The sequence below is a fragment of the Mauremys reevesii genome, linkage group 4 (genome assembly GCF_016161935.1).
Source record: "Mauremys reevesii isolate NIE-2019 linkage group 4, ASM1616193v1, whole genome shotgun sequence".
NCBI classification, from domain to species: Eukaryota; Metazoa; Chordata; order Testudines; family Geoemydidae; genus Mauremys; species Mauremys reevesii.
In genome coordinates, this window is record NC_052626.1 from 48447316 (window position 1) to 48469814 (window position 22499).

At 41.7% G+C, this 22499-nt stretch overlaps 1 protein-coding gene across 9 annotated transcripts in view; it reads right to left on the bottom strand.

Moving 5' to 3' along the window:
- The window catches only part of ARHGAP5 (Rho GTPase activating protein 5), a 172215-nt gene that overhangs the window by 18080 nt on the left and 131636 nt on the right, over positions 1 to 22499 (bottom strand). For all 9 annotated transcript variants that reach the window (XM_039536939.1, XM_039536942.1, XM_039536943.1 and 6 more), the window contains 3 exons: positions 5888 to 5965; positions 4435 to 4566; positions 1820 to 1925 (listed from right to left, as the gene is read on the bottom strand). In XM_039536939.1, coding sequence (XP_039392873.1) covers positions 1820 to 1925; positions 4435 to 4566; positions 5888 to 5965 — 316 coding nt within the window. The remainder of the gene's footprint in view (positions 1 to 1819; positions 1926 to 4434; positions 4567 to 5887; positions 5966 to 22499) is intronic.

A 22499-nucleotide genomic window follows, 5' to 3' on the forward strand; every position in this document is an offset into this window, starting at 1 on the left:
ACACAGGCACTTTGTGTGGGGATTACTGGTGGGGATCCCCTCCCACCCACAACAGACAATGTTTAAACACACTGGGCAGCCAACTACAGTAATTCCTCACTTAACATCCTCCCGCTTAACGTTGTTTCAAAGTTACGTCACTGCTCAATTAGGGAACACGATCATTTAAAGTTGTGCAATGCTCCCTTATAACGTTTTCTGGCTGCCTGCTCTGTTCACTGCTTGTAAGATTCTGTGGAAGAGCAGTGACTTCACAAGGGAGCATTGCACAAGTTCCTCTTCTCCACCTCCTCCTCCTCCTCCTCCCCAGTGCTTCCCCCACTGCCAAACAGCTGTTTGGTGTCACTTAGGACTTTCTGGGAGGGAGGGGAAGGTGGGGGGAAGCGCTGCTCCCTCCCAGAAAGTCCTAAGCACTGCCAAACAGCTGTTTGGCAGGAGGAAAGTGCGGAGAGGAGGTGAGTGGGGGTGGAAAGAGGTGGGCCTGGAGTGGAGCAGGGACGAGAAGAGGCGGGCCTGTTCTTCTCTGGGAAAGCTGCCGCCGCTGCTGCTGCGAAAGGTGCTTCCTAGTATACTTGCCTGCAGCAGGGTAAGCTGGGGCACTTCCCAACCACAGTACAGTACAGTATATAATGCCTTTTGTCTGCCCCAAAAAATTTCCTTGGAACCTAACCCCCTACATTTACATTAAATCTTATGGGAAAATTGGATTCGTTTCACATCATTTCACTTAAAGTTGCATTTTTCAGGAACATAACTACAATGTTATTACTGTATTCTAACTAACACTAAACTAACACTAAACTTAACCTAAGTGCTACTACACCTCTACCCCGATATAACATGAATTCGGATATAACACGGCAAAGCAGTGCTCCGGGGGGGGTATCTGCGCACTCCAGTGGATCAAAGTAAGTTTGATATAATGCAATTTTGCCTATAATGCAGTAAGATTTTTTGGCTCTCAAGGACAGCATTATATTAGGGTAGAGGTGTATATTCAAGAAAAATTTCTTAGAAAGTGAGACCGAAAGGTAAAAAACACCACATAGAACTCCAACACTAGCCACAAGTGGTCAGAAGGAACTGAGGAGGTCGGGACAGCATTGCCCTTATATGGCCAGGGGAGGGGCTAGGGCCATAGAATATGAATGTGCTCCTACGGGTAATGCTAGGCAAAGTTCTCCAGCTCCTCTGAGCTGGATACGCACACATTTAAGTAGATTACATAGCTGCATCTACTCAAAGAAGAACCAGGGCTCCACAGCACACACTCACAATACTGCATGCTTGTCTGCAGACTGTTAGCCACAGCAACAGAGCATTTAAGGCACCAGGGTTACAAAGAAGGCAGTGACCAACCTCTTATTGATCTAGCCTGCAGAACATGACAGTAGATTAAATACGTATTGCATTCTAATGTTTAGTTCATTATATGGTTTTGTGTTGAATTTAATTAAAGAACTCCCAAATCTACAACTTGTGCACGCAACTGTCTCTTCAACAGAGACACTTACTCAAGATATAAGAAATTTTGCTCTATCCCACAAAACAGTGATAGCATCAGATTATCCTACTTCAATAAATCACAGTATTAATAAGCTATAGTAAGGCAAACCCTTACACAAACCATGAACTCTTTTCATTACAAATTAACTTACATTTCAAATCCCCTTTCTTGCATTCCTTTTTTTTTTTTTTTGGCCCTTAGTATTAGTTTCTTCACGCATTCAATATTTTTACTGACAGATGAGTGATATGAGCATACAATTTTTTCAGTAATTATTAAATAGATTTTTTAGTAGTGAAAACAATACTAAACCTGTTTAGATGAGTTATTACAAATTTGAAGACATCGTAGTTCACAGGATGGAATTTCTTCACAATTTCTTTTAACTCATGCAGTCGTTCTGTCTTATCCAAGATCTCTGTAGAGATAACAGCAAAACACCAATTTTCCTTATATACTTAAAAGGAAACCTTTACAAATGGTGCTGCTAATTCATCTCATTAGTATATAGGGACAGATAAAGCATCCATACTGGGAAGGAATGCCAATGTGAGAAACCGTATTTGATAGTTACATGAAGAATTGTATCTAGACAAACTATTATATAGTTTTACTTCTCTATCATAGGTAGAACACACAGTCTGTACCTGACAAAATTATTTATCTATGTTTAATGTTGAAAAATCATTTTAATAGTTCATTGTTGGCTTGTGAGATGATCATCATTAACTCACTTATGAGTCAGATTTCCCTCTTTCACACTATTACTATTCAAAATATTTTATAAGACTTTTATTCAGAGACAGAAGAGTCCCAAAATTTGGGGGAGGGGTGGTTCTAATACATGATTTATGCCCATGAATTGAAAATATGTTAAGCCAGTCAACTAGTCCAATTGATGAAATAACATGATTGAGCCTGGGAGAAATGATTTAAAAACTACTCTGTTTAAAAGACGAAAAGGTAGAAACTAGCAGAAGCAGGCAAACATTCAAACTTTAAAGAGTAAGTCTGGACAACAGTCTACAGAGTAAATTAACAGATAAGCCTTCCACAGACTATTAAAAGTACAATGTACGTAGGCTAATTTTTCTGTATGGATAGCAATCACAAGTTTATCCAAAGCCTTACAAATTTATTTCAAATAATCTCTGCAGCTGCTGTTTGCAATTTCAGGGTGAGTTCTTAGTATTTATATAAAAGAGCTGGCACATAAGGAAAGATCATTCAATATAAAAGTTTAGTACTGCTGAAAGCTGCAATTACTGCAAAAGGACTGATGCTCTCTTGATTCTCTAGAAGACAGTTGGTTAGACAAAAATAATTATTCATAATTTCTTCAAAGGCTGATTGAATGAAAGTCTAAAGAACTGAAACATAAAGGATGCCATCATGCATTTCTCTGGGTAGCCCACCAAGATGCATATGTGAAAATTTCTTGAGTTTTAAAAATTGAGAGAGAGGTGGGGTCAACTGGCCAAATGATATTGCTAAAGGGAGCAATGCTGTTTTACAGCTTAAAAAGGACTGAAATGGAATTGTGTTTAGGGCCAGGAACTCCACGTTTGTCATACAGAGGAGGAGACTTCTAGTGTTAAATGGTGTTAGGATTATTACTTTTTTTTTTTTTTTTAAACAGTTCTTTGGATCCATCAATTTTACTGTACATAATATTTTTACCTTATCCTTCTGACTGGTAATGCTTAATTAAAAAAAGGAACAAATCTCTCTTACCCAGCCTCAAAATAATGCTACTATTAAACAATATGTAGGCATCAGGGAGTTTCCACTCTGCCCTGAACATGCAAACACTTTCTGTGGCATTAGCGCCATTTGGCATCTCATTCATTAAAATGTTATCTGCATGATTTTATTACTAAAAACATATTTGAAGTGCAGGGCCATACAACATGGCATTAAATCTGTTCCCAAATTGGGATTATCATTCTGCAACAACAACATTTAATTTATATTCCTTTTTAAACAGTTGCTTCTATAGAAATTAAAAGTTTTCATGGGTTTTGTCACATCTAATAAAAAAAATCAGTAAAATTTGCCTGTAGTTTATTAATCAAGTAATCTAACTAAAAATACTGATTGAGAATTAAGACCACTAACACCTTTTCCATAAATAAAGTATTTATGGATATTAACTAGATAAAACCAAAACATACAAAGATACATGTGTTAAAAGGTAGGTGTTAATATAGCTGGTCTTCTATACCCAATTTCCAGATTTAGTGTGATGAATATATTGTCATGTTTTGGATAAGAAAACAGTACTATTTGTGTAATAGTTCCACCCTGCACAAGTATGTAACACTGGTTTATGTTTATGGAATAGTTTGCTGCAATTCAATTCAATTCCTAATCTGATTCAAAGAAAGAAGGCCTATAAATGGGGTAGATCCATGAAAGTTATGCTTTGCAGCTGTAAGTGTATGAAAAATACATGAAAGGTAAACAGATTAAACACTGTATAGTTTTTGGGTTTTTTTAAATAAAGGAATTTGGGAAAATTCCTAAGTAAAAAGAATATTAAATATTTTTAACTTATAAATCTTTTTGAACAAAATATTTATTTCATGCATGCTTCCCTATTACTATTATTTACACTTCATCTTCAACTTTACTATAGACTGGCACAAAGCTAATTCTTTCAATTAAATGAGTTATCCAAATAAGACAAATAATAAAATCACAATTTGGTCTGAGATGTTCATTAAGGATTTACTTCTTTATGTAACAGTGTTCATTCATTTTAAAGTGTGTCATTTTAAAACTGCATAGACACAGCAGAGGGCAGCAATTTATTCTAAAAATTTCAGTTTCACAAGAGCTAGTCATTTCAAAATATAATGAATTAAAAACCTATAATAAGACAACACACAGAATGTAATCAACAAGAGACTAGATTTACTACTTACTTGATGCTTCTACCAACTCTGGATGTAGAGAATAAGGTATTAAAGGATCTGGCAGATCTGCAAAGAAAGCTTTAAGAGCCCCTGCCACAGCATTTACTGTCACTTCCATAGATTCTAGGTTGATATTATGATCTGTGAGACACAATGAAACAGAAATTTATTAGTGTAAGCAAAATCAACAGCTATCACTGCACATACCTTATTTTTACAAAGTATCTGTAATACAAAAAGGGATATACCACCAAACATTCTATTCAAAAAGTAACTGAATGAAAAGGTCCACCACAAGGTAAATATATGCCTGCAATCGTGCTCTGATCCAAATGTGAGTAAATCTACTCATGTACCTATACAGCTGAAGAACAAATTAATATTTTAGATAGATATTTAATAGATAGATTCAGATATTCTGTACAAAAGATGCTGGCTTCAATGTGGCAGAGAAAAAAAATCTAATTTACTCTTGCCACTGTCTATGATGAATTTTACTATATTGCATCAATCCAACTGTGGGAATCCAGGTCAGAGTGGAAGTTTCTATATAAATGACTAAAAGACTGGGGCAGTATATTACAGGGTGATGTTCAGAGAGGAATAATAATAATAATACAGGACATCTTCCCTTGGAGATCCAGATTATAACCACAATACACTATTTGCATTCATGTACATTCTAACAAGATGAATAAAGGCTGTACATTGTACTGGAAGTGGACTACCTAAATTTAACATTTTAACAAGATTATTCAAAACATAATTCACCAATAACAGAATCCTCATTATTCATACAACTTGCTTTTTAATTAGAACATGAATGCCGAATACTAATAAATATAAATATTTATTAAAAAATGCAACACTTAAGCTAGAAAGAAAGTAGAAGTATTTTGGGAAATTACAGTTGAGAAATGTCAGGTCAGAACATAAGAACTGCCATACCAGATCAGATGAGTGGTTCATCTAATCAACATCCTGTCTCAGAGTGACCAGTAACAGATAGGAGTGCTCCTAGATTCTTCGCTAAAACTAAGGGCTTGTCTACATGGGAACACTCAGGATAATTAATCCAAATTAATTAAAGATATCAATTTAAAGTGGATTAGTTAAACTGCATTAAACCCATGTGGACAAACGTTCAGAATTGAAATGGGTTTAATTCACTTTATCTTAATTCACCTCCAGTCAGTATTCCGCTTTAGGAGTGGTGAAAGGGATATGTTAAAATACACTGTTAAAAGAAGAAGAACTCAAGAACTAATTACATTCATTGGAGCAATCTAAAAGGAATTAGAAAACAAAATACCTGAGCTCTTATGAATAATTAATTAATTTATAACAACAGAATGCTTAAGAGTGACCAATACTGAACCCCAATTCCCTTTAAAAAATAGCTATTAAGAATAATTCTGGAGAAGAGACTTATTGCAGTATCAGGAAATTCAGCTACAATTACCTTGATCAAACTGCTTCTGAATGTTGTCTTGATCAGTTTTATTCCCACTAACACGGTAGAGGCCTTCAGTGCATAGCCCTGATTGGGGAAAGAAAAAATTTTTAAACACAATTATATTTTACAGAGTAACAATGAGATGGACATACTGTACATAATTATTCATTCATACATGAAAGTAGCAATTAAGTAAGCGCCACCCGCACTCCAACCCCATCTCAACCCTGAGCCCCCTCCCACACCCAAACTCCTGCTGCTGTTGGGGGGAGGGGATGTGGTGGCCAGAGACTGCTCCAGCAGCAGCCGGTGCCGCTGGCCCAAGGGCTGCCTGAGCAGCTCTGGCAGCCTCTAGACCAACTGCACCAGCAGAAGTCACAGAGGTCACAGAATCTGTGATTTCTGTGACAGACTCGCAGCCTTAGCCATAATACGTGCCTGCATTAGCCACATGTGTACTAATCTCCCCACCACCAAAGAGATAAGGATTAGACCTAATCATCAGATATTTGCTTAAATCATGAAGTCCAAAGTTTAATATAATTTCTAAATGCACTGTCATTAACAACAACAACTTTGGATATTGATATCTATGTAAATATATAATCCTTTTTTGAATCCTAATAAATTCTTTGGATCAACAACTTCCTGTGGCAATTAGTTCCACAGTTTAATCACATGCTGAGTGAAAAAACTACCGTATATATTCGTTCATAAGCCACATTTTCTTTTAGTAAAAAAGGGAAGCACCAGAGAAGGGGGTCGGCTTATGAACGGGTATAGAGAGGGAGAGGTGAGACACAACCCCTCCTCCCAACAGAGGGAGTAAGGAGAGACAGCACAGCCAGCAGAGACAGAAGGGAAGAGGCAGGGCCAGAGTCTCTCCGCTTCTGGACACGCTGCTCTCCCCCCAGCCTCCGAAGCAGCTGCAGCTCCAGGGCTGGCAGACTGCAAACGTGCCACTCAGCCCTGCCCCAAAGAGCAGGCTGTGGCCGTGCCGCCCAGCCCAGCCCGCTGGAACATGCTGCGGCCGCGCTGCCCACTCCGGCCCGCTGGAGCAGGCTGCGGCCACACTGACCAGTCTGCCGGAGCATCTGCAGCCACGTCAAAGACATCCTCCCCTGGTCCTCCCCAGATAAGGTGGGAAGGGATGGGATGGGGAAAGTGGGAGGGTCCTGGATTGGGGTGGGGTCATGTGGGGGGTGGTCACGGGGGTTACTCCCCTGACTCCCAGCTTCAATCCCGCCAAAAAATTTCCCCACCAGTTGCTGTCCCGGCCTGTCAGGGTAAGCAGCTGGCGCACCGGGACACTTTGTTTACTTAGGCTTACCTCCATGCCTGCAGACACTCAAGATAAACAAACCATCTCAGCCCACCAGTGACTTATCCTGATGGCACCGTAGCCAAAGTTTGCTGAACCCTGAACTATAGTGTCACCTTATAAACAAACCAGCTTATGATCGAGTATATATTCCCTTTTACTGGTTTGGAATTTTCTACCTTTTAATTTCATTCTACCTTGTTCTTAGTTAAAAAAGAGAACAGATGCCTCTGAGATCTACCTTCTTTATATAATTTATTATTTTATATACTTTTATCCTGTTCCCTCTTATTCATCTCCTTTCTAAGGCAAATACTCCCAATCTTTTGAGAGTTTTCCAGGCCTTTGATCATTCTCATCTTCTCTGAACCTGTTCCAGATCTGCCAGACCCTTTTGAGTTGGGGTGACAAATATTACAAAAGTATTCCAGCTGAGGACGAAGCACTGATTGTATAAAAAGGATTATGTTTTCAATATTATCCTCCATTCCTTGGGTAGCCTAATATCTTGGGTTTTTTTTGGCATACTGCACATTTTCACTGAGCTGTCACCAGTGATACCAAAGTTGCTTTCTTGGGTTGATAAACTTAATTTAGAATCCTGTGAGATGTAAAAGTAGTTTAATTTTTTTCCCTCTAATGTGCATTACACTTTGCATTTTTTATGTGAAATTTTGTTTGCCATCATAATGCCTATTCACCCAGCTTTAGGTCTGTCTGTAGTTCCTTACAGTCTGCTCTGGTCCTGACTAATCTAAATAACTTTGTGTCACATGCAAGTTTTGCTACCTCACTACTCGCTTCCCCCACCCCCTTTTCCAGACCATTAATAAATATATTAAACTAACACCAGGCCTTGTATGGAGAGACCTAGCTGTTAACCTTTTGCCATGTTGAAAACTGAACATTTAATCCTATTCTGCTTTGTCTCCTAGCCAATTTTTGATTCAAGACAGTACTTTGACTTTCACCCTGTGCCTACTTAGCTTCTTCTAATAGCCTCTTGCGCAGAACTTTGTCAAAGACTTTTTGGAATTCTACATATATTATGTCATCTTGTTCTCCTTCATCCACTGCTTTACTGATGCATTCAAAGAGTGAGACATGATTTTCCTTTGCAGAATCCATACTGATTATACCTTAGCAGATCAAGATCTTCCAGACATTTTATTTTTAATTGTCAAATCACCAACTTGCCATGTATAGATGTAAGGTTAACAGTTCTATAATTCCTCGGATCACTCCAATAGCCTTTTTATGGATGCAACATTTGCTACCTTCCAGTCCACTAGAACAGTAAATGTTTTGAATAAAAATGTACTGTTAGCAGCTCAGCTACTTCCTACTTGAGTGCCTTTAGAATTCCTGGATGTACCAACTGGGCTTGGAGCCTGATTCTATTTTAAATTACCATTTTGCTTAAGCACCTCTCTCTAAGGGTATATAATCTTTATCATGAAAAAGCATGCTCCGGCTAGGAATCTTCCCAACATTGTGGGTAGTGAATACCGATAAAAAGAAGTCACTTGGCTTCTCAACAACATTCTCATCTTCCTTAATTACTCCCTTTAATCAGTGGTGATCCAGCAGATGCACAGGCTTCCTATTTTTGATATATTTATAAGAAACTCCTGATTGTTTTTGCACCTTTAGCTATTTGCTCTTCAAACTCCACTTCAGCCTCTCTCATTTTCTTCATTCTTAATGCCTGCTGTAATTTATGCTACTGTTTATTGGCTTCACTATGGTCAGATAAATACATTTTGAATAATTTCTGTTTGGCTCAAATAGCCTCTCGAACTTTGCCAGTTAGCCAGAATGGTTTCCTCCTTGCTTTCCTGGTTCCCTTTTTGTTCAGCAGTATGCACGTCTCCTTGACTATTATTGTTTTTCTTAGTAGCACCCAAGCCACATCCAAGGTTTTAACTTCCTTTACTTTTCAGTTTAGGGCCTTTTTGGCTACCCATCTCATTTTATTGAAATCTTTCTCTATAGTGTAATGTCACTGTAACTTTTTGGTATGTTACCTGCTCTTCAGATACTGGACCTAATTAGATTACGGTTGCTGTTATTTAGTGGGTCAGTTATGGTCACCTCTTGAATTTGCCTCTATGTTGCTTAAGACTAAGACACGAATAACCTCTGCTCCTGTGTGATCTACAACAACTTGTCTCAAGAAGCAATCACTTAAGCATTGAGAAATTGTTTCTCTGACGTCTGTTCCATTGTGCCATTTGACCAATTTGTATGTTATCGTTAGATTTCACTGCCTCATTGATCTTTCAGCATTATGCATTCAATTTCCTTTTCTTCATCTGGAGACCGCTAGTACTGCCCAACTAATATATTTATAATTTTTTCAGGTTGAGATTTGTAGTCATACAAGATTCAACTGCGCGGCCACTCAGAATTTTTATCTTGTTAGATTCTCTGAAATCCCTTATATACAACCTTACTCTCCCAACACTTCAGTCTAGTCCGTCTTTCCTGTGCAGGTATTATCATATCCCACTGGCTTATATCATCCCACCACAGTTCTTTAATGCATCTTATATCAAGGTCCTCATCCACTGCAAGGCATTCCGGTTTGCTTATTTTAGCATTTAATCTTCCTGAATTTGTATACAGACATTTACAGTTTTTATTCTGGATTAAGTGCCTGTTTTTATTTAACACCTTAATCTAACGCCTTGCTGAGTTTGCAGAATTTACCTCTGTGTTCTTATTCTGTCTCTGCTCTAGTTCAGTTGTAATTTGCACCCTATCCTTTACTGGATACACAGATACCCTGTATTACCATCTTGTGTGCTGCTCAGCTGCTGTTGGCTTTCCCCATTTATAAGTTTAAACATTCCTCCAACATACTATTTATTTTACGTACCCAACTCTCCTGTGCTCATTCCACCTTCTGAGTCTGGGGCTTCTCCTCATTGGAGACAGGTCTCTCTCAGCCTAGCTACATAGATAGAGCTACCCCAAACAAAGACCAAAGGCCTCAACTCCTCCCACCTACTCGATTATTGATGATTAGTGTCCTGAAGCTGGCATTAAAGAACTTAGTACAATATCTAACTCAAAAAGTCTAGGGGGTTGTCTACACTACAGATGCGAGAATGGTACAGCTACAACACTGCTGCTGAAGCACCATAGACACTTCATACATTGAGGAAAGGAGTTTTTCCATCTGTGTAGTTAATCCACCTCTCTGAGAGGTGTTAGCTAGACTGACAGAAGAATTCTTCTGTCAACCTAGCTGTGTATACACTAAAAATCAGGGGTCCCCAACGTGGTGCCCGCAGGCACCATGGCATCTATGTGCGTCCGCCTACTGGCTGCTGGAAAAGCAACCATCGAAATGCTGCTGAGAAGCGGCAATGTCAAGAAGCGCTGCCACCAAAATGCCACTGATTTTCGGCGGCATTTTGGTGGCGACGCCTCTTGATGACGCTACTTCTGGGTGGCAACACTTGTTAACGTTGCTGCTTCTCAGCAGCATTTCGGCAGCTGCTTGTCCAGGGGCCACACTCCTCGGCGGCTAGATGTCAGGCGTCCGCCACGCTGAAAAGGTTGGGGACCACTGCACTAAATCCATCTCAATACAGCATTCAGGGAGAAAAAAAATTTCACAACCCTGAGCTACATAAGCATATACCAGGACTAGTGATGGTTATACAGTTAGAAGAGCTGCTGTATGTGAGATCCTCCTTAAAAAAAATAAAGTCAGCAAGATATTTATAGATCAGTAATATAAATCTGAATCTTCTTAATATGATTAACATAGTTCTAGTTAGTTACTACTGACATCTCTAAATCTATTCTCTCTTCCATACCAAAATTAGATATTTTCTGTAGACTGAAATCTTACACTGAACAGTGTAACTTGGCCTTTATTATAACCTAGTGGGAATCAGAGGCAGTGAGGAGCAGCCTATGAAGTAAAGAGCCTGAAGGCTTGGGGCAGGGAGTGGGGTGTGAGGAGTGGAAGAGGCAGGGGAGCCTAAGGCAGCCTCCCCTCTTCTTCCTCCCACACATCCCTTAGGCCTGGTCTACACTGGGGGGGGGGGGGTTCGAACTAAGGTACGCAAGTTCAGCTATGCGAATAGCGTAGCTGAACTCGAAGTACCTTAGTTCGAAGTACTTACCCGTCCTCACGGCGCGGGATCGAAGTCCGCGGCTCCCCCGTCGACTCCGCCACCGCCGTTCGCGGTGGTGGAGTTCCGGAGTCGACGGGAGCACGTTCGGAGTTCGATATATCGCGTCTAGATGAGACGCGATATATCGAACTCCGAGAAGTCGATCGCTACCCGCCAACCCGGGCGGGTAGTATGGACGTACCCTTATTTCCCTTCCCTACTCCAATCTGTCCCCTTCTGTTCCTGTCCCCTGGTACCTCCCTCTTTTTCATTCCACTCCTATCACTCAGTCTACATCTGTTTCTGGCTCCCCCAACTCTGCATCTCCTAGCCTGCCTTTCCCCTCTAATCTGTTCTCCCCTGATTCTATTCCATTCCCCCTCCAAGCATGCACCCCATCTGATTCCATCCTTCTCAGTCTGCACGTACACCAATTTCTTGTCCCCCATCTCCGATTCTCAGGCCTCTGCATCTGAGTCATCTTGTTCCTTCTCCTCCACACTGCCTGAACACCAGCAGGGGGACTGCTGAGAACACAGGAGAGTCTCTCCCTGTTCTCAGTTCTTGTCACTGGCACCACATCAATCCCCAGCTGTCAAGAGAAACAACTGAAAGAAGTTCATCTCAGCCCAGCGAGACAATGTTTTGAGATGTTAGCTGTTTACAAATCTCTAAGGAATACGTGTTACAGTGATTTTCATAGATTTATAATTTGGACAAATCTGAGTAGATTTTCAAAGAGACAGCACGATGCGCATCTGATGTCAAGGTTCATAGGTTCTGACTTTCTAAAGTACCGGGGGGAGGGGTGCTCGAACCCTGGCTCTGCCCCAGGCCCCACCCCCACTTCATCCCAAGCCCCACCCCCTCCCCTGAGCCCGCTGTGTCCTCACTCTTTTCCCCTTCCTCCCAGCCTCCTGCACACCACTAAACAGTTGACTGTGGTGGGCAGAAGGTACAGGGAGGGAGGCGCTGATCCGCAGCGCGAGCGGGAAACATTGGGGGGTTATGGGGAGAGCTGCCGGGACTGCCTGTGGGTGCTCAGCACCCACCATTTTTTCCCCATGGGTTCACCCACAGAGTCCTGGAGCACCCACAGAGTTAATGCCTATGTCAGGGCTAGTCCCACCAAATTTCAAGTTCCTACTTCAAAACATGGAGGATGCACCTAAATGAGTTAGAAGCACGGCTACATTTGACTTTTGGTTTTGAAAATCTCACACAAATGCACTGAAGCTTTCCATTAAGAATTTAACATTGGCAAAACAACCTATTTTTCCCTAAACTTCTTTCAAGAAATGGCTGTACAGTTTTTGTTGAAACTTTAAAAACAAAATTTGGCTCAAAGCAGCCACCTGGGATGGAAAATTTCAGAACAAACAATTAAAGTTTGGCAAAGCAAATAAAAACAGGACCTGATAAAGAAAAGTGTTAGGTATCTTGAAGTGAAAGGGGGAGTGACTAGGATGAGGAGTCTGGGGACTGGGACTTGGATGAGAAAACTGGAGGAAGACACTTGGACAAGGTGGGAAAGTGGGGTGGCAGAGACAAGATTCGTAATGAAAAGGCCGGCCAAGGATTGAGGATGGAGAATGGGATTGATTATGCAAGGAGATGGACTGGGATACAAAGCAGGGGTGGGATTGAGAGAACTGGCACAGCAAGTTGCAAGAGACGTGAACAAAGAAGCCTGTGCCCAGTAGAGTACACTGTTCCAGGACATGGAATGGGACCCAGCATTCTTGAGTCACCCTCTTCATCTACTGTCAGCAAATATTTGCAAAAAACACTGGCAAAGTGCATGTTTTCTGCCCTTCTAGTGGATGGCCCATATGGAGGAGGCTCAACCAAACAGTACTATCAGTTATAGTTAGCTCAAGTGACAGAGGCCTGTGCTGTGGACATGAAAGTTCCAGCCCTGCTGACGACTCAGGTAATAGTTAATTTGAGTCCCACATGATGAAATCTGTTTTTCTGATTTGTTTTTAAAAAGTTAAGAAATTACACACAAAAAGCTATGTTAAAAGTATGTTAATGATTGCAAAGTCAAGCTTTCAAGTTTTAGGAAAAGAATTAGATTAATTTGGCATTCGAGTGTGTCTGCATGATACAATCCTTAATTATGTGATCACAGTTTTTCCAGTATTTTCCAGACTATTTTAGTGCTATACAAACATATAACAAAAAGGTATCCTCTGCTATAAAGTTCATTATGCAAGTACCGGTAATTATTTGTAATCTAAGTTTGTTCTGTAATTGCATACTACAGGTTTTCTCGGGTCTTCCCCTGAAGTATCAGATATGTTGTCAGACTATACTGAACTAAACGAACCACTGGTCTGATCTTTTGTGGCAATTCCTATGTAAATTAAATAATTTGTGGGGAAAGAATCTAACCCATTTTATTTTTAAAGGGGAAAAAGAATAAAGCAAATCACTTATTCAAGATATGTTAAAGTTTCTCATGAAATTAACCTATATAAATGATATTCTTAATCTAAGCTTTTGAATTTGTAGAAAGGGTGGGATTTACAAACTACTAAAATGAGGTACCATTCATAAGCTCAAAAAAACAGAACCAGACAACTTCAACATTAAAGTGATCTAACTGCACTAATGAAACAATTTATAGTGAACATTAAGAACTTTCAGTAGGCAGTAGTGTGATCATTTAAAGTTGAAACTTTTGAAAAGTAAAAAACAGGGAGAGCTTCATCAAATGTTGAATTAACAGTTCTACATATGCAAATACTAAAACTTTTTACATTAACCAATCTCTAACAAGCCCTCTGGCACTACAGCAAGCATGGCTATTCACAGTCGTGTGTCCTACAGTGTGTTCACCCTGCTGACAACAGAATAAGATTTCTACCAGTATGACATGACAAGCAGCAACTCACTTTCCCTGCAGATGTCCTAGAGGAGGTGCCTATGTATTTATTTTATTAAAGAATGAGTAACTCTGATGTGAAGATTATTTAATCTGACTGTACCCAACTGTATCAGGTGTTTGACTGCTTCTGGGGGGCGAGGGAGGATACTATATCAGTAACTACAGTGAAAACAGACATTGACATCCATATTTAGATTTATGCTCACATGGTTTATATCTTCTTCACATAATTTCCATTGTGTTGGCTTTGAAGAGATATCTTAATTAGCAGATAGTTGAAATGTACAACATAATTGTATATTTCAAAACATGTGACATTTCAAGATCTTGTATGATACATAAAAACTAATTTCTTTCTTACTTGTATTCTGTGATGCCCCACAACAGTACAAACTAGTGATATGTTTCTGTCCTCTGTAATGCATGTGGTGTCCAATCAGGATACATGATTTTTCATGCTGGCCTCTGCCCCCTTCTGTATTTGTGCAGGCAGACTTCTCACTTTATTATTTCCAAACTCACATAACACAAGTTAATCTGTGATGTCTTTCCAAACCTTGTCACTCAGCCCAGGACCCAAGTCCAATGGAGGTGGGTATTTATAAATACATGGTCACTCCATGACAAACAATTAACGGTAAGAAATCTCTATCACATGAAATTACGAGCAATACCCCTAAGCTATAGACGGAAAGCTAAAGGACAGGCTGAGGTAAGGTGACAAAGTCAAAAGGGGATAAAGGAGTGAAAAATTGGTCCTCTTCCCTGTGAACAGTAGCTTAGGTCCAACAAGAGACTACAGCTCAAAGCACTTACTGTCTTTGCCGTAGCTGAAAAGGATCAAATGGAGGCAGAAGAATTGGAGAAGGTGCATGGAGTACCAAACAGCAGTCTGATACAATTCGTCTACTGAGGTTTCTCCCTCTTCCTCCCAGGAGGTGGGAACTATCCCAACAGAGTGAGCCTGGAGTTAGGGCTCTAATCCATCGAGTACTAATTTAGAGGCTTTGTTTCCCCTTCTTAAAATCCTCATATAAGAAAGGGATTGGAACTGTCTAAATTCCTTGATGAAATCAAGATAAATCTTACAGATCCCACCACACATCTAAGGAATGTGACCAAATTTCTATGTGCGCTTTAAAAGATGAGCAGAGAAAGAAGTCTGCTTAAAGAAAAAATTGACACTATTTTGGGGGAAAATGAGACAAATAGGAGTAATCATTTTTCTCTATCAAAAACTTGGTAGGCTAAATCGCAATCAAGGACAGCAAGTTCACCCACCTGCAGACAAAGAGGCTAGCCACCTAAATGTAAATTATCCAAGACAGAAGAGAGAGAGGCACTCCAAGTATTCAGAGGTATCTAAAAATAGGTGTTTTCACACTAATTTGAGATTTCAGAGGGTCTGAAAACTTAAATGGGATGGGGATATCTTAGGTAAAATAAGTCACTGAGAAATCTACACATGGCCAGATGAGATCCATTATGAATCCTATCTACCTGACCCTGGAAGAAACAAAGGGCAGAGACCTGGACCTGGAAGAAGCTAACTAACTGCCAGACTGTTACCAACACTGGCCTATATGAAACCTAAAATTACCAGCAGTACGGTTTTCTGTTGGAGAATTTGAGAAATTTGCATTAAGTGCCTGGCTCAAATCCTGTAGTAGGCAAACAAGGGCTGTTCTTCCAGTGGGACTGAAGAAGAATGATTAGGACTCTGCCATACTTGATTTATTTAGAAGGCTTTGTTTAGGTGGGCCATCAGCCTTTAAGTTGCAGGACTGTGATGCAGAACAGATTTATCAAGCAAGGTTGGGTCTTCTGGGAAATGGAAGACTGAGACCTTGAGACAACTAGAGCACATCTGCAAATCACATTCTTGGCTAATCCAGAGCCCCTAGATCAGTGGGCCTATGCTGTTACTTGCCTTTTTGAGAAACTTCCAAATTAGACGTGGGATTAAAGTAAAAAATTCCCACACATGCGTGTGTACACAAACGCAGAAAATACACTTGGCCCACACTTTGGGTTCTGCAGACTGGCTATAGCACTGAGGTATCCAGTTGAAGATTAACTCAATGACCTCTCAACATTGGCTATTAACAACACTTCCTTGCACAGCAACCATTACCTTCCTTGGATGGATCTATATTCTGTCAAACCAGTCAGACTGGGTATTCAAGAGGGCAGAGAATATGGAGCACTTTTAAAGAGACTCCAAGTGCTTCTCTGCCCATTAACAGAAGAGAGAGGACTCTCAGTAGATCTCTGCTCCTGGCTTCCCCAGTCTCCTCAATGGTTTGGGATGCTCTCCTTGATATTATAAGCCTGGGCTCTCTTTATAACCTTGGCCTACATGTCTAGGAATAGCGCCAATCCTCCTCCTCCACAGCTCCCTTTTCCCCTGCACAAAGCCTTGGATACCAAGGGAGCAAAGGAATAATCAAGGCTGCTTTCTACTGGGTTTTTCCCATTTTGGAAAAAACTGCGATTTTGTGTCAGATTTCTGAGGAAATGAGCCCAGTATGGCTGGATCTTGGGCTGGTATGGTCAGTACTTAACTGGAGACTTGCAGATAGAGAGATCTGGGTCAGCCCCTCCTCGAATAAAGGGGAAAAATGTCTCCATGACCTTAGATTCCAAGATGGATTAAACATGTATAAAGCAGGGAGGTTTTTCTCCTGCCAGGTCTCTTGGAGAGTTGAGTACTGGACTTCACAAAAGAATTTTGAGAAATTAGAATATCTGAGTTTTGAAATAGAAACTTCCCCCGTGCCAAACTTCTGGGGCTCTGCTTGCTAAGATGAAAGACTCCTCAAAAAACAATAACCTCAAGATAATTATAGACCTGAGCCTTGATGTTGAGACTCTTCAGAGCTAGCAGACACCTAGTTAGATTTCTGCAATCTAGTTTGTGAAGCCAGGAACAGAGTACTCTGTCTAAATGGACCTCCATTAGCCTTCAGATGGCAGCTGTAGATGTACAAGGGACATGCCCAGCTGTGGCAACAGGCTTATGCCCTAGGATGAATATCTGTCTGATCAGTCCTTCATTCATGCAATCATTGCCTCCAGTCAAAGACTAGAAATCGTGACGTAAGGGGCAACTGCTGACTCCAAATTGGGGTGAGGCAGCCAGAGATCCTGAAACACTGAAACTGAGTTTGTAAACCTTGTGCTGATTCATAGGAAAAGAAAAGGCCATGTCCAGAATGGAGTAACCCATCCCTAACATTTTGATAGAGTGCTACACAGCGAGGACTTTTTCGTGAGTTAGCCCTTGAAGGAATACTGAAAAGCTCAACCTCATTCTTGGTGATCTTTTGCTCAACAGCAAAGACAGAAAGTCAATCCCAAATGAGACATTAGAGAGGCCCACATCTCTGGTAAAATTATCTGGGAATTCCCCAGTGAAAAGACTGGTTTTGAGAGAGGGAGACAAAACTGGATCTTTGGAGTAAGAGCCTACTTTCACTTCAACCTTATGCTTCATCCCCAGAGAACTGGAGAGCCATACACAGGACCATTCTACCTCTCAGGGCAGATAAGTCCAAGTATAGGCCTGAAGAGGAAAGTCAGAAAGGAAGATGAGGGGAGTCATTTAAGAAGCTTGTTACCTGAGGAGGAAAGACCTAACCCCCACAGACTGGAAAGGAGGGAAGCAGAGTATGGTTGGTTTACCTAGGCAATGGTCCTGGGATGCAACATCAGGAGGAGAGGGGTGAAACAATGGGTAGGGAACTCCACTGAGTAGGAACAGGGAAAACGATCTCTGAGGGTCCTCTTCCCTGAAAATAGTTCTCCTTTTCTTCCAGTCAAGGGTGAGGAGGAGGCAGGAAATATTACAGGAGAACCCAAATTTGACCCTGCTCCATGTCACACCAGTGGCAGCCTGCAAAGGCCTGAGAGATCTGTAACAGTGGGGAATGCATTAAAGGTATGAAATTTTGAATAACAAAGAGGGAAGTGCTTGTACTTCCTACTTGGAATCCCCACCTTTCCTGTTTTTTCCAATCTTCAAGACTGAGGCTGGTCTAAACAACCCTCAGCCTGTGGGAAAGCCTGTCAATTACTTTTTTTTTCCTTTGAGAAATTAAGTGCAGTGAGGGGGGAAAAGATTATCTTCCTGTTTCTACAGCAGCATAGGAGATTTCTGCAATTGTAGCTGTCAAGACGGACAATTATACTAACAGTTTTTGACAACCTATATTAATCTAAAGCAGTGGTTCTCAACCTATTTACCATTGTGGGCCACATAAGGAGAGCTGCATATGTTATGTAGGTCGCATCCAGGGGTGAAAGTAAGTTAGGCCACTTAGCGGAGGGGGGAGGAGGACTCTGGCCCCCAGAAGGGGTGGGGCTGGTGGGGAGGGTCAGCATCCCCGAACCTGCCCTTTCAGGCCACCTGGCCCGCGCCACCCGGGGCTCCGGTGTTTGTTGATTTAAAGGGCTCAGGGCTCCGGACAGCGCTGCTGAGCTAGTGGCAGCAGCATCTGGAGCCCTGGGCCCTTTTAAATCATCGGCCCCAGGGCAACTGCTCCCTTTGCCCCCCACCAACCCATCAGAGGCTCAGGCGGGGGGCAGAGGGCGCACAATGGGACAGGGACATTAAAGCGCTGCAGGGTCCTTTGCCGCGGCAGTTCTTTAATGTTGCTGTGCCCCCACCCCCGCTGACCGGGGGGGGGGGGGGAAGGGGGAGAGCGTGGTGCAGGAATGTTAAAGTGCTGCTGCTGCAAAGGACCGTCCTTAAAGCACTGCCACGGTGCTTTAAGGTCGCTACCCATTCCCCCTCCCCCATCTGCGGCCCTGCCTGTATGGACCCTACCATCAGGGCTGGCGACAGGGGAGACAAAAGGGGCAGGGCCATTAAAGCACTGCAGCAGGAGCATTTTAATGTGGGCGGGTGCGGGCCAGTGTGGGTTCTTACCAGTACAGAGTACCGTCCCGTACCGGCTCACTTTCACCCTTGGCCGCATCCACACACTATATATAATACCTGTAAAGCCCTGAGGATATCACATGGGCTCAGCTGTGTACTGATTGGGCGGGTTGAGAACCACTGATTTGGCGGGTTGAGAACCACTGATTTAGAGTCACCCTATTTCTATGAGAAATAGAACAAGGTAGGTATAGCAAGTGAGAAGATGAAGATATGAAAAATTATGCTCAAGTGGGAGTTTCACCACTTCGAACCCTAGCTGTTAGCTATATTGCACATTGTAGGTGGGGCTGGTAGCACTGCATAGTATTAAAAACTTACCTGATACTTCTCATTACACACCCCGATATTCAGCTGCTTATAACTTTACCAAACTTTAAACATTTGGGCTGAAGTTTTCCATGCCAGGTGTCTGCCCTAGGCTGAGTTTTTTTGGAAAATTTCAGTCAAAGCAGTTCAGCTGTTTCCAAGAGAGAGGCTAGGGAAAAAACATTTTGCCCATGTTAACTCTTGGTAACCTTTACTTTGAACAATTCTAGTATCCCCATGCTTTGCAGCAGGGACTTCAAATTTGGCAGAAAAGCGTCCTTTGTATCACAGATATGTCCTTTGCCAGCCTTGTAAAAATCCACTTAAATTGGGCTAAATTATAAGCCTTGGGGCGGGGGGGGGGGGGGGTTAGAAATGCAGTTTGCATGTGCTCAGTAGATACTTATTAGGATTAACAGCTAAAATCTCTGAAGATTCTGTCCACACTGCGTATGCGCCAACTCATGGCTCAGCAGGGCTTTCCTGCAATTGCTGCTCTGGGCTGCTGTAGGCTCCGTCAGGTCCAGGCTCTAGAAAGCAGAGAGCCTGTGGGCTTGTCGACACTGAAAATGCTGTAGTATACAGCTGCACTACTGCAGCTGTGCCTCTATAATGATTCACTGATGACACTATATATACCGAAGTGGGCTTCTCCCATCAGCATAGTTAATCCACCTCCCTAAGAGGCAGTAGCTAGGTTGATGGGAGAATTCTCTGGTCAACCTAGCACAGTCTACACCAGGAGTTAGGTCGGTTTAACTGCATCATTCAGGGGTGTACATTTTTCACACCCGGAGCAACATAGTCATACCGACCTAATTTCTTAGTGTTGACCAGGCTTATCTTCCTGTGCTCTCAAAGCTCCCTGTGTTGATATCAGGATATTAGAGAAACGAGGCGGGCAAGGTGATCTCTTTTACTGGACTGACTTCTGTTGCTAAGAGAAGACCTCTGTGTAGCTCAAACACTTATCTCTCTCACCAACTTCAATTTCTCCAATAAAAGAAATTCTCACCCACCTTGTGTCTCTAATATTGCATACACTGTTTAAGTGTGCATCCCTCTGAAACTCCTTACTCTGATTTTTAGAAAACAGCAGGTGGGGGAAAAAAACTATAATGTACATGCACTGAACACAAGTTTCAAGTAATTTCCCATCAGTGAAGTCAGTATCTTTAGTTTGGGACATTACAGTTCATTTTCATGGTATAGACTGTGATGTCACAAACACGATAATTTTCCATTACTAAATGAGTCGATAGGAGTAGAGAGAAACAACGTGGGTGAGGTCATCTCTTTTATTGGACCAACTTATGTTGGTGGAGAAGACAGGCTTTCAAGCTTCAAAGAACTTCAGTTGGTGTTGGGGCATCTGATGCGCTGGATGAGATACACCACATGTTGCGATAGGTATGTGTGGGACCCATACATTTTGAGAAGTGTGTTGTGTGGCACATTGATCATTGTAGCAGTGGAAATACGTCTTCAGGTTTTACATCTGTTATTCTGGCAGGGTCTGGTGCTGCTTTGAGTTAGTGTGTCCTGGTCTGCAGGGAGCTTACCAAGGTTAAGGGTTATCTGAAGTCCAAAAGTCAGGGAGGGTTGGAAAGATTTCTTCCTTCAGGATGTAGTCTCCATCAAGTATGGGTTGTAATTTTTGATGATACCCCATATAGATTCCAATGTGGGGTGGTAGGTGACAGCCAGGATGTGCCGTCTGTTTTGGGGAGGGGGTTCTCCTGAGGTATTTGAAGCAGGTTCTCCTGAGGTATTTGGGTGGCCCATTCCATGATGTGATCTACTTCTCTAGTGGAGTGTTCTTGTTTGGTAAAGGTGGCTTTAATTGTGAAGGTGTATATCTGGACTTTCCTCTTAGAGCATATTCCATGGTATCTGAGTGCCTACCCACTCAGATTTCTAGGTGTGTTTGGGCTGGCTACTATATCTGTGGAAGTAAGTGTGGTGATCCATGGATTTCTGTCTATAATTGTCCGTAGGATTCCATTGTTGAAACAGATTGTGGTGTCCAGGAAGTTGATGCTGGTGTGCAACTGTTTTAGAGTTTGATGGATGGGTGGTAGCTGCTGAGGTTGTGGTGGAAATCTATGAGGGAGTTTAGGTCATCTGTCCAGAGGATGACAATATTATTGATGTATCTCAATTATATTAGTGATTTTGTGGTACATTTGTCCAGAAATTTTTCCTGAAGGTGGCCCATGAAGAGACTGGCATATTGGGGGGGCCATCCTAGTACCCATGGTTGTTCCCATGGTTTGGACAAAGTGTTGTTAAATGTGAAGTTGTTATGGGTGAGGATGAAATCGAGGAGTTTGGTGATGTTGGGGGGGATTTCTAAGCATTGTCCATTCTCTTCAAAATATTTGAGGCAGGCAGCTATGCTGTCATTGTGAGGCATGTTGGTGTATAGGGAAGTGACATCCACGATGGCAAGGATGGTTGTTCTGAAAGGCGTGTTAATGCTGCGGAGTTTCTGGAGAAAGTTGGCTGTGTCATGGAGGAAACTGGCCCTATGTGTAATGAGTGACTTGAGGATAGTTTCTACAAAATCTGATATTCCTTTAGTAAGAGTGATGTAGCCAGATATGATGCATCTGCCTGTGTTCTTTTTTTTTAATCTTGGGAAGCATGTAGAAGTCCCTTGGGTAGGTTCATGGGGGATGAGGTTATAGAGTTTCTCTTGCAGTTGTTTGGAAGAAGTATGTGAAGATATATTTAAATCCCTGTGTTAAGTGTGGTGGTGGGGGGGTCTTCTGAGTTCTATAAAGTACACTGTGTCACTGAATTGTCGGTTGGTCTCATCGATGTACTCATCACGATTGAGGAATACAATGGCACCCCCTCTGTCTGGTGGTTTGATTGCTATCATAGCTGAATGTCAGGGACTAAATAACTACCTTCTCAGCCACAATGCTCAGGTGGATGTAATGTTTGTTAAGGATTTCACAGTCAATATTTTTTCTAATGCAATTGATTCATGGTGTGGTCTTGTCCACTGGGGG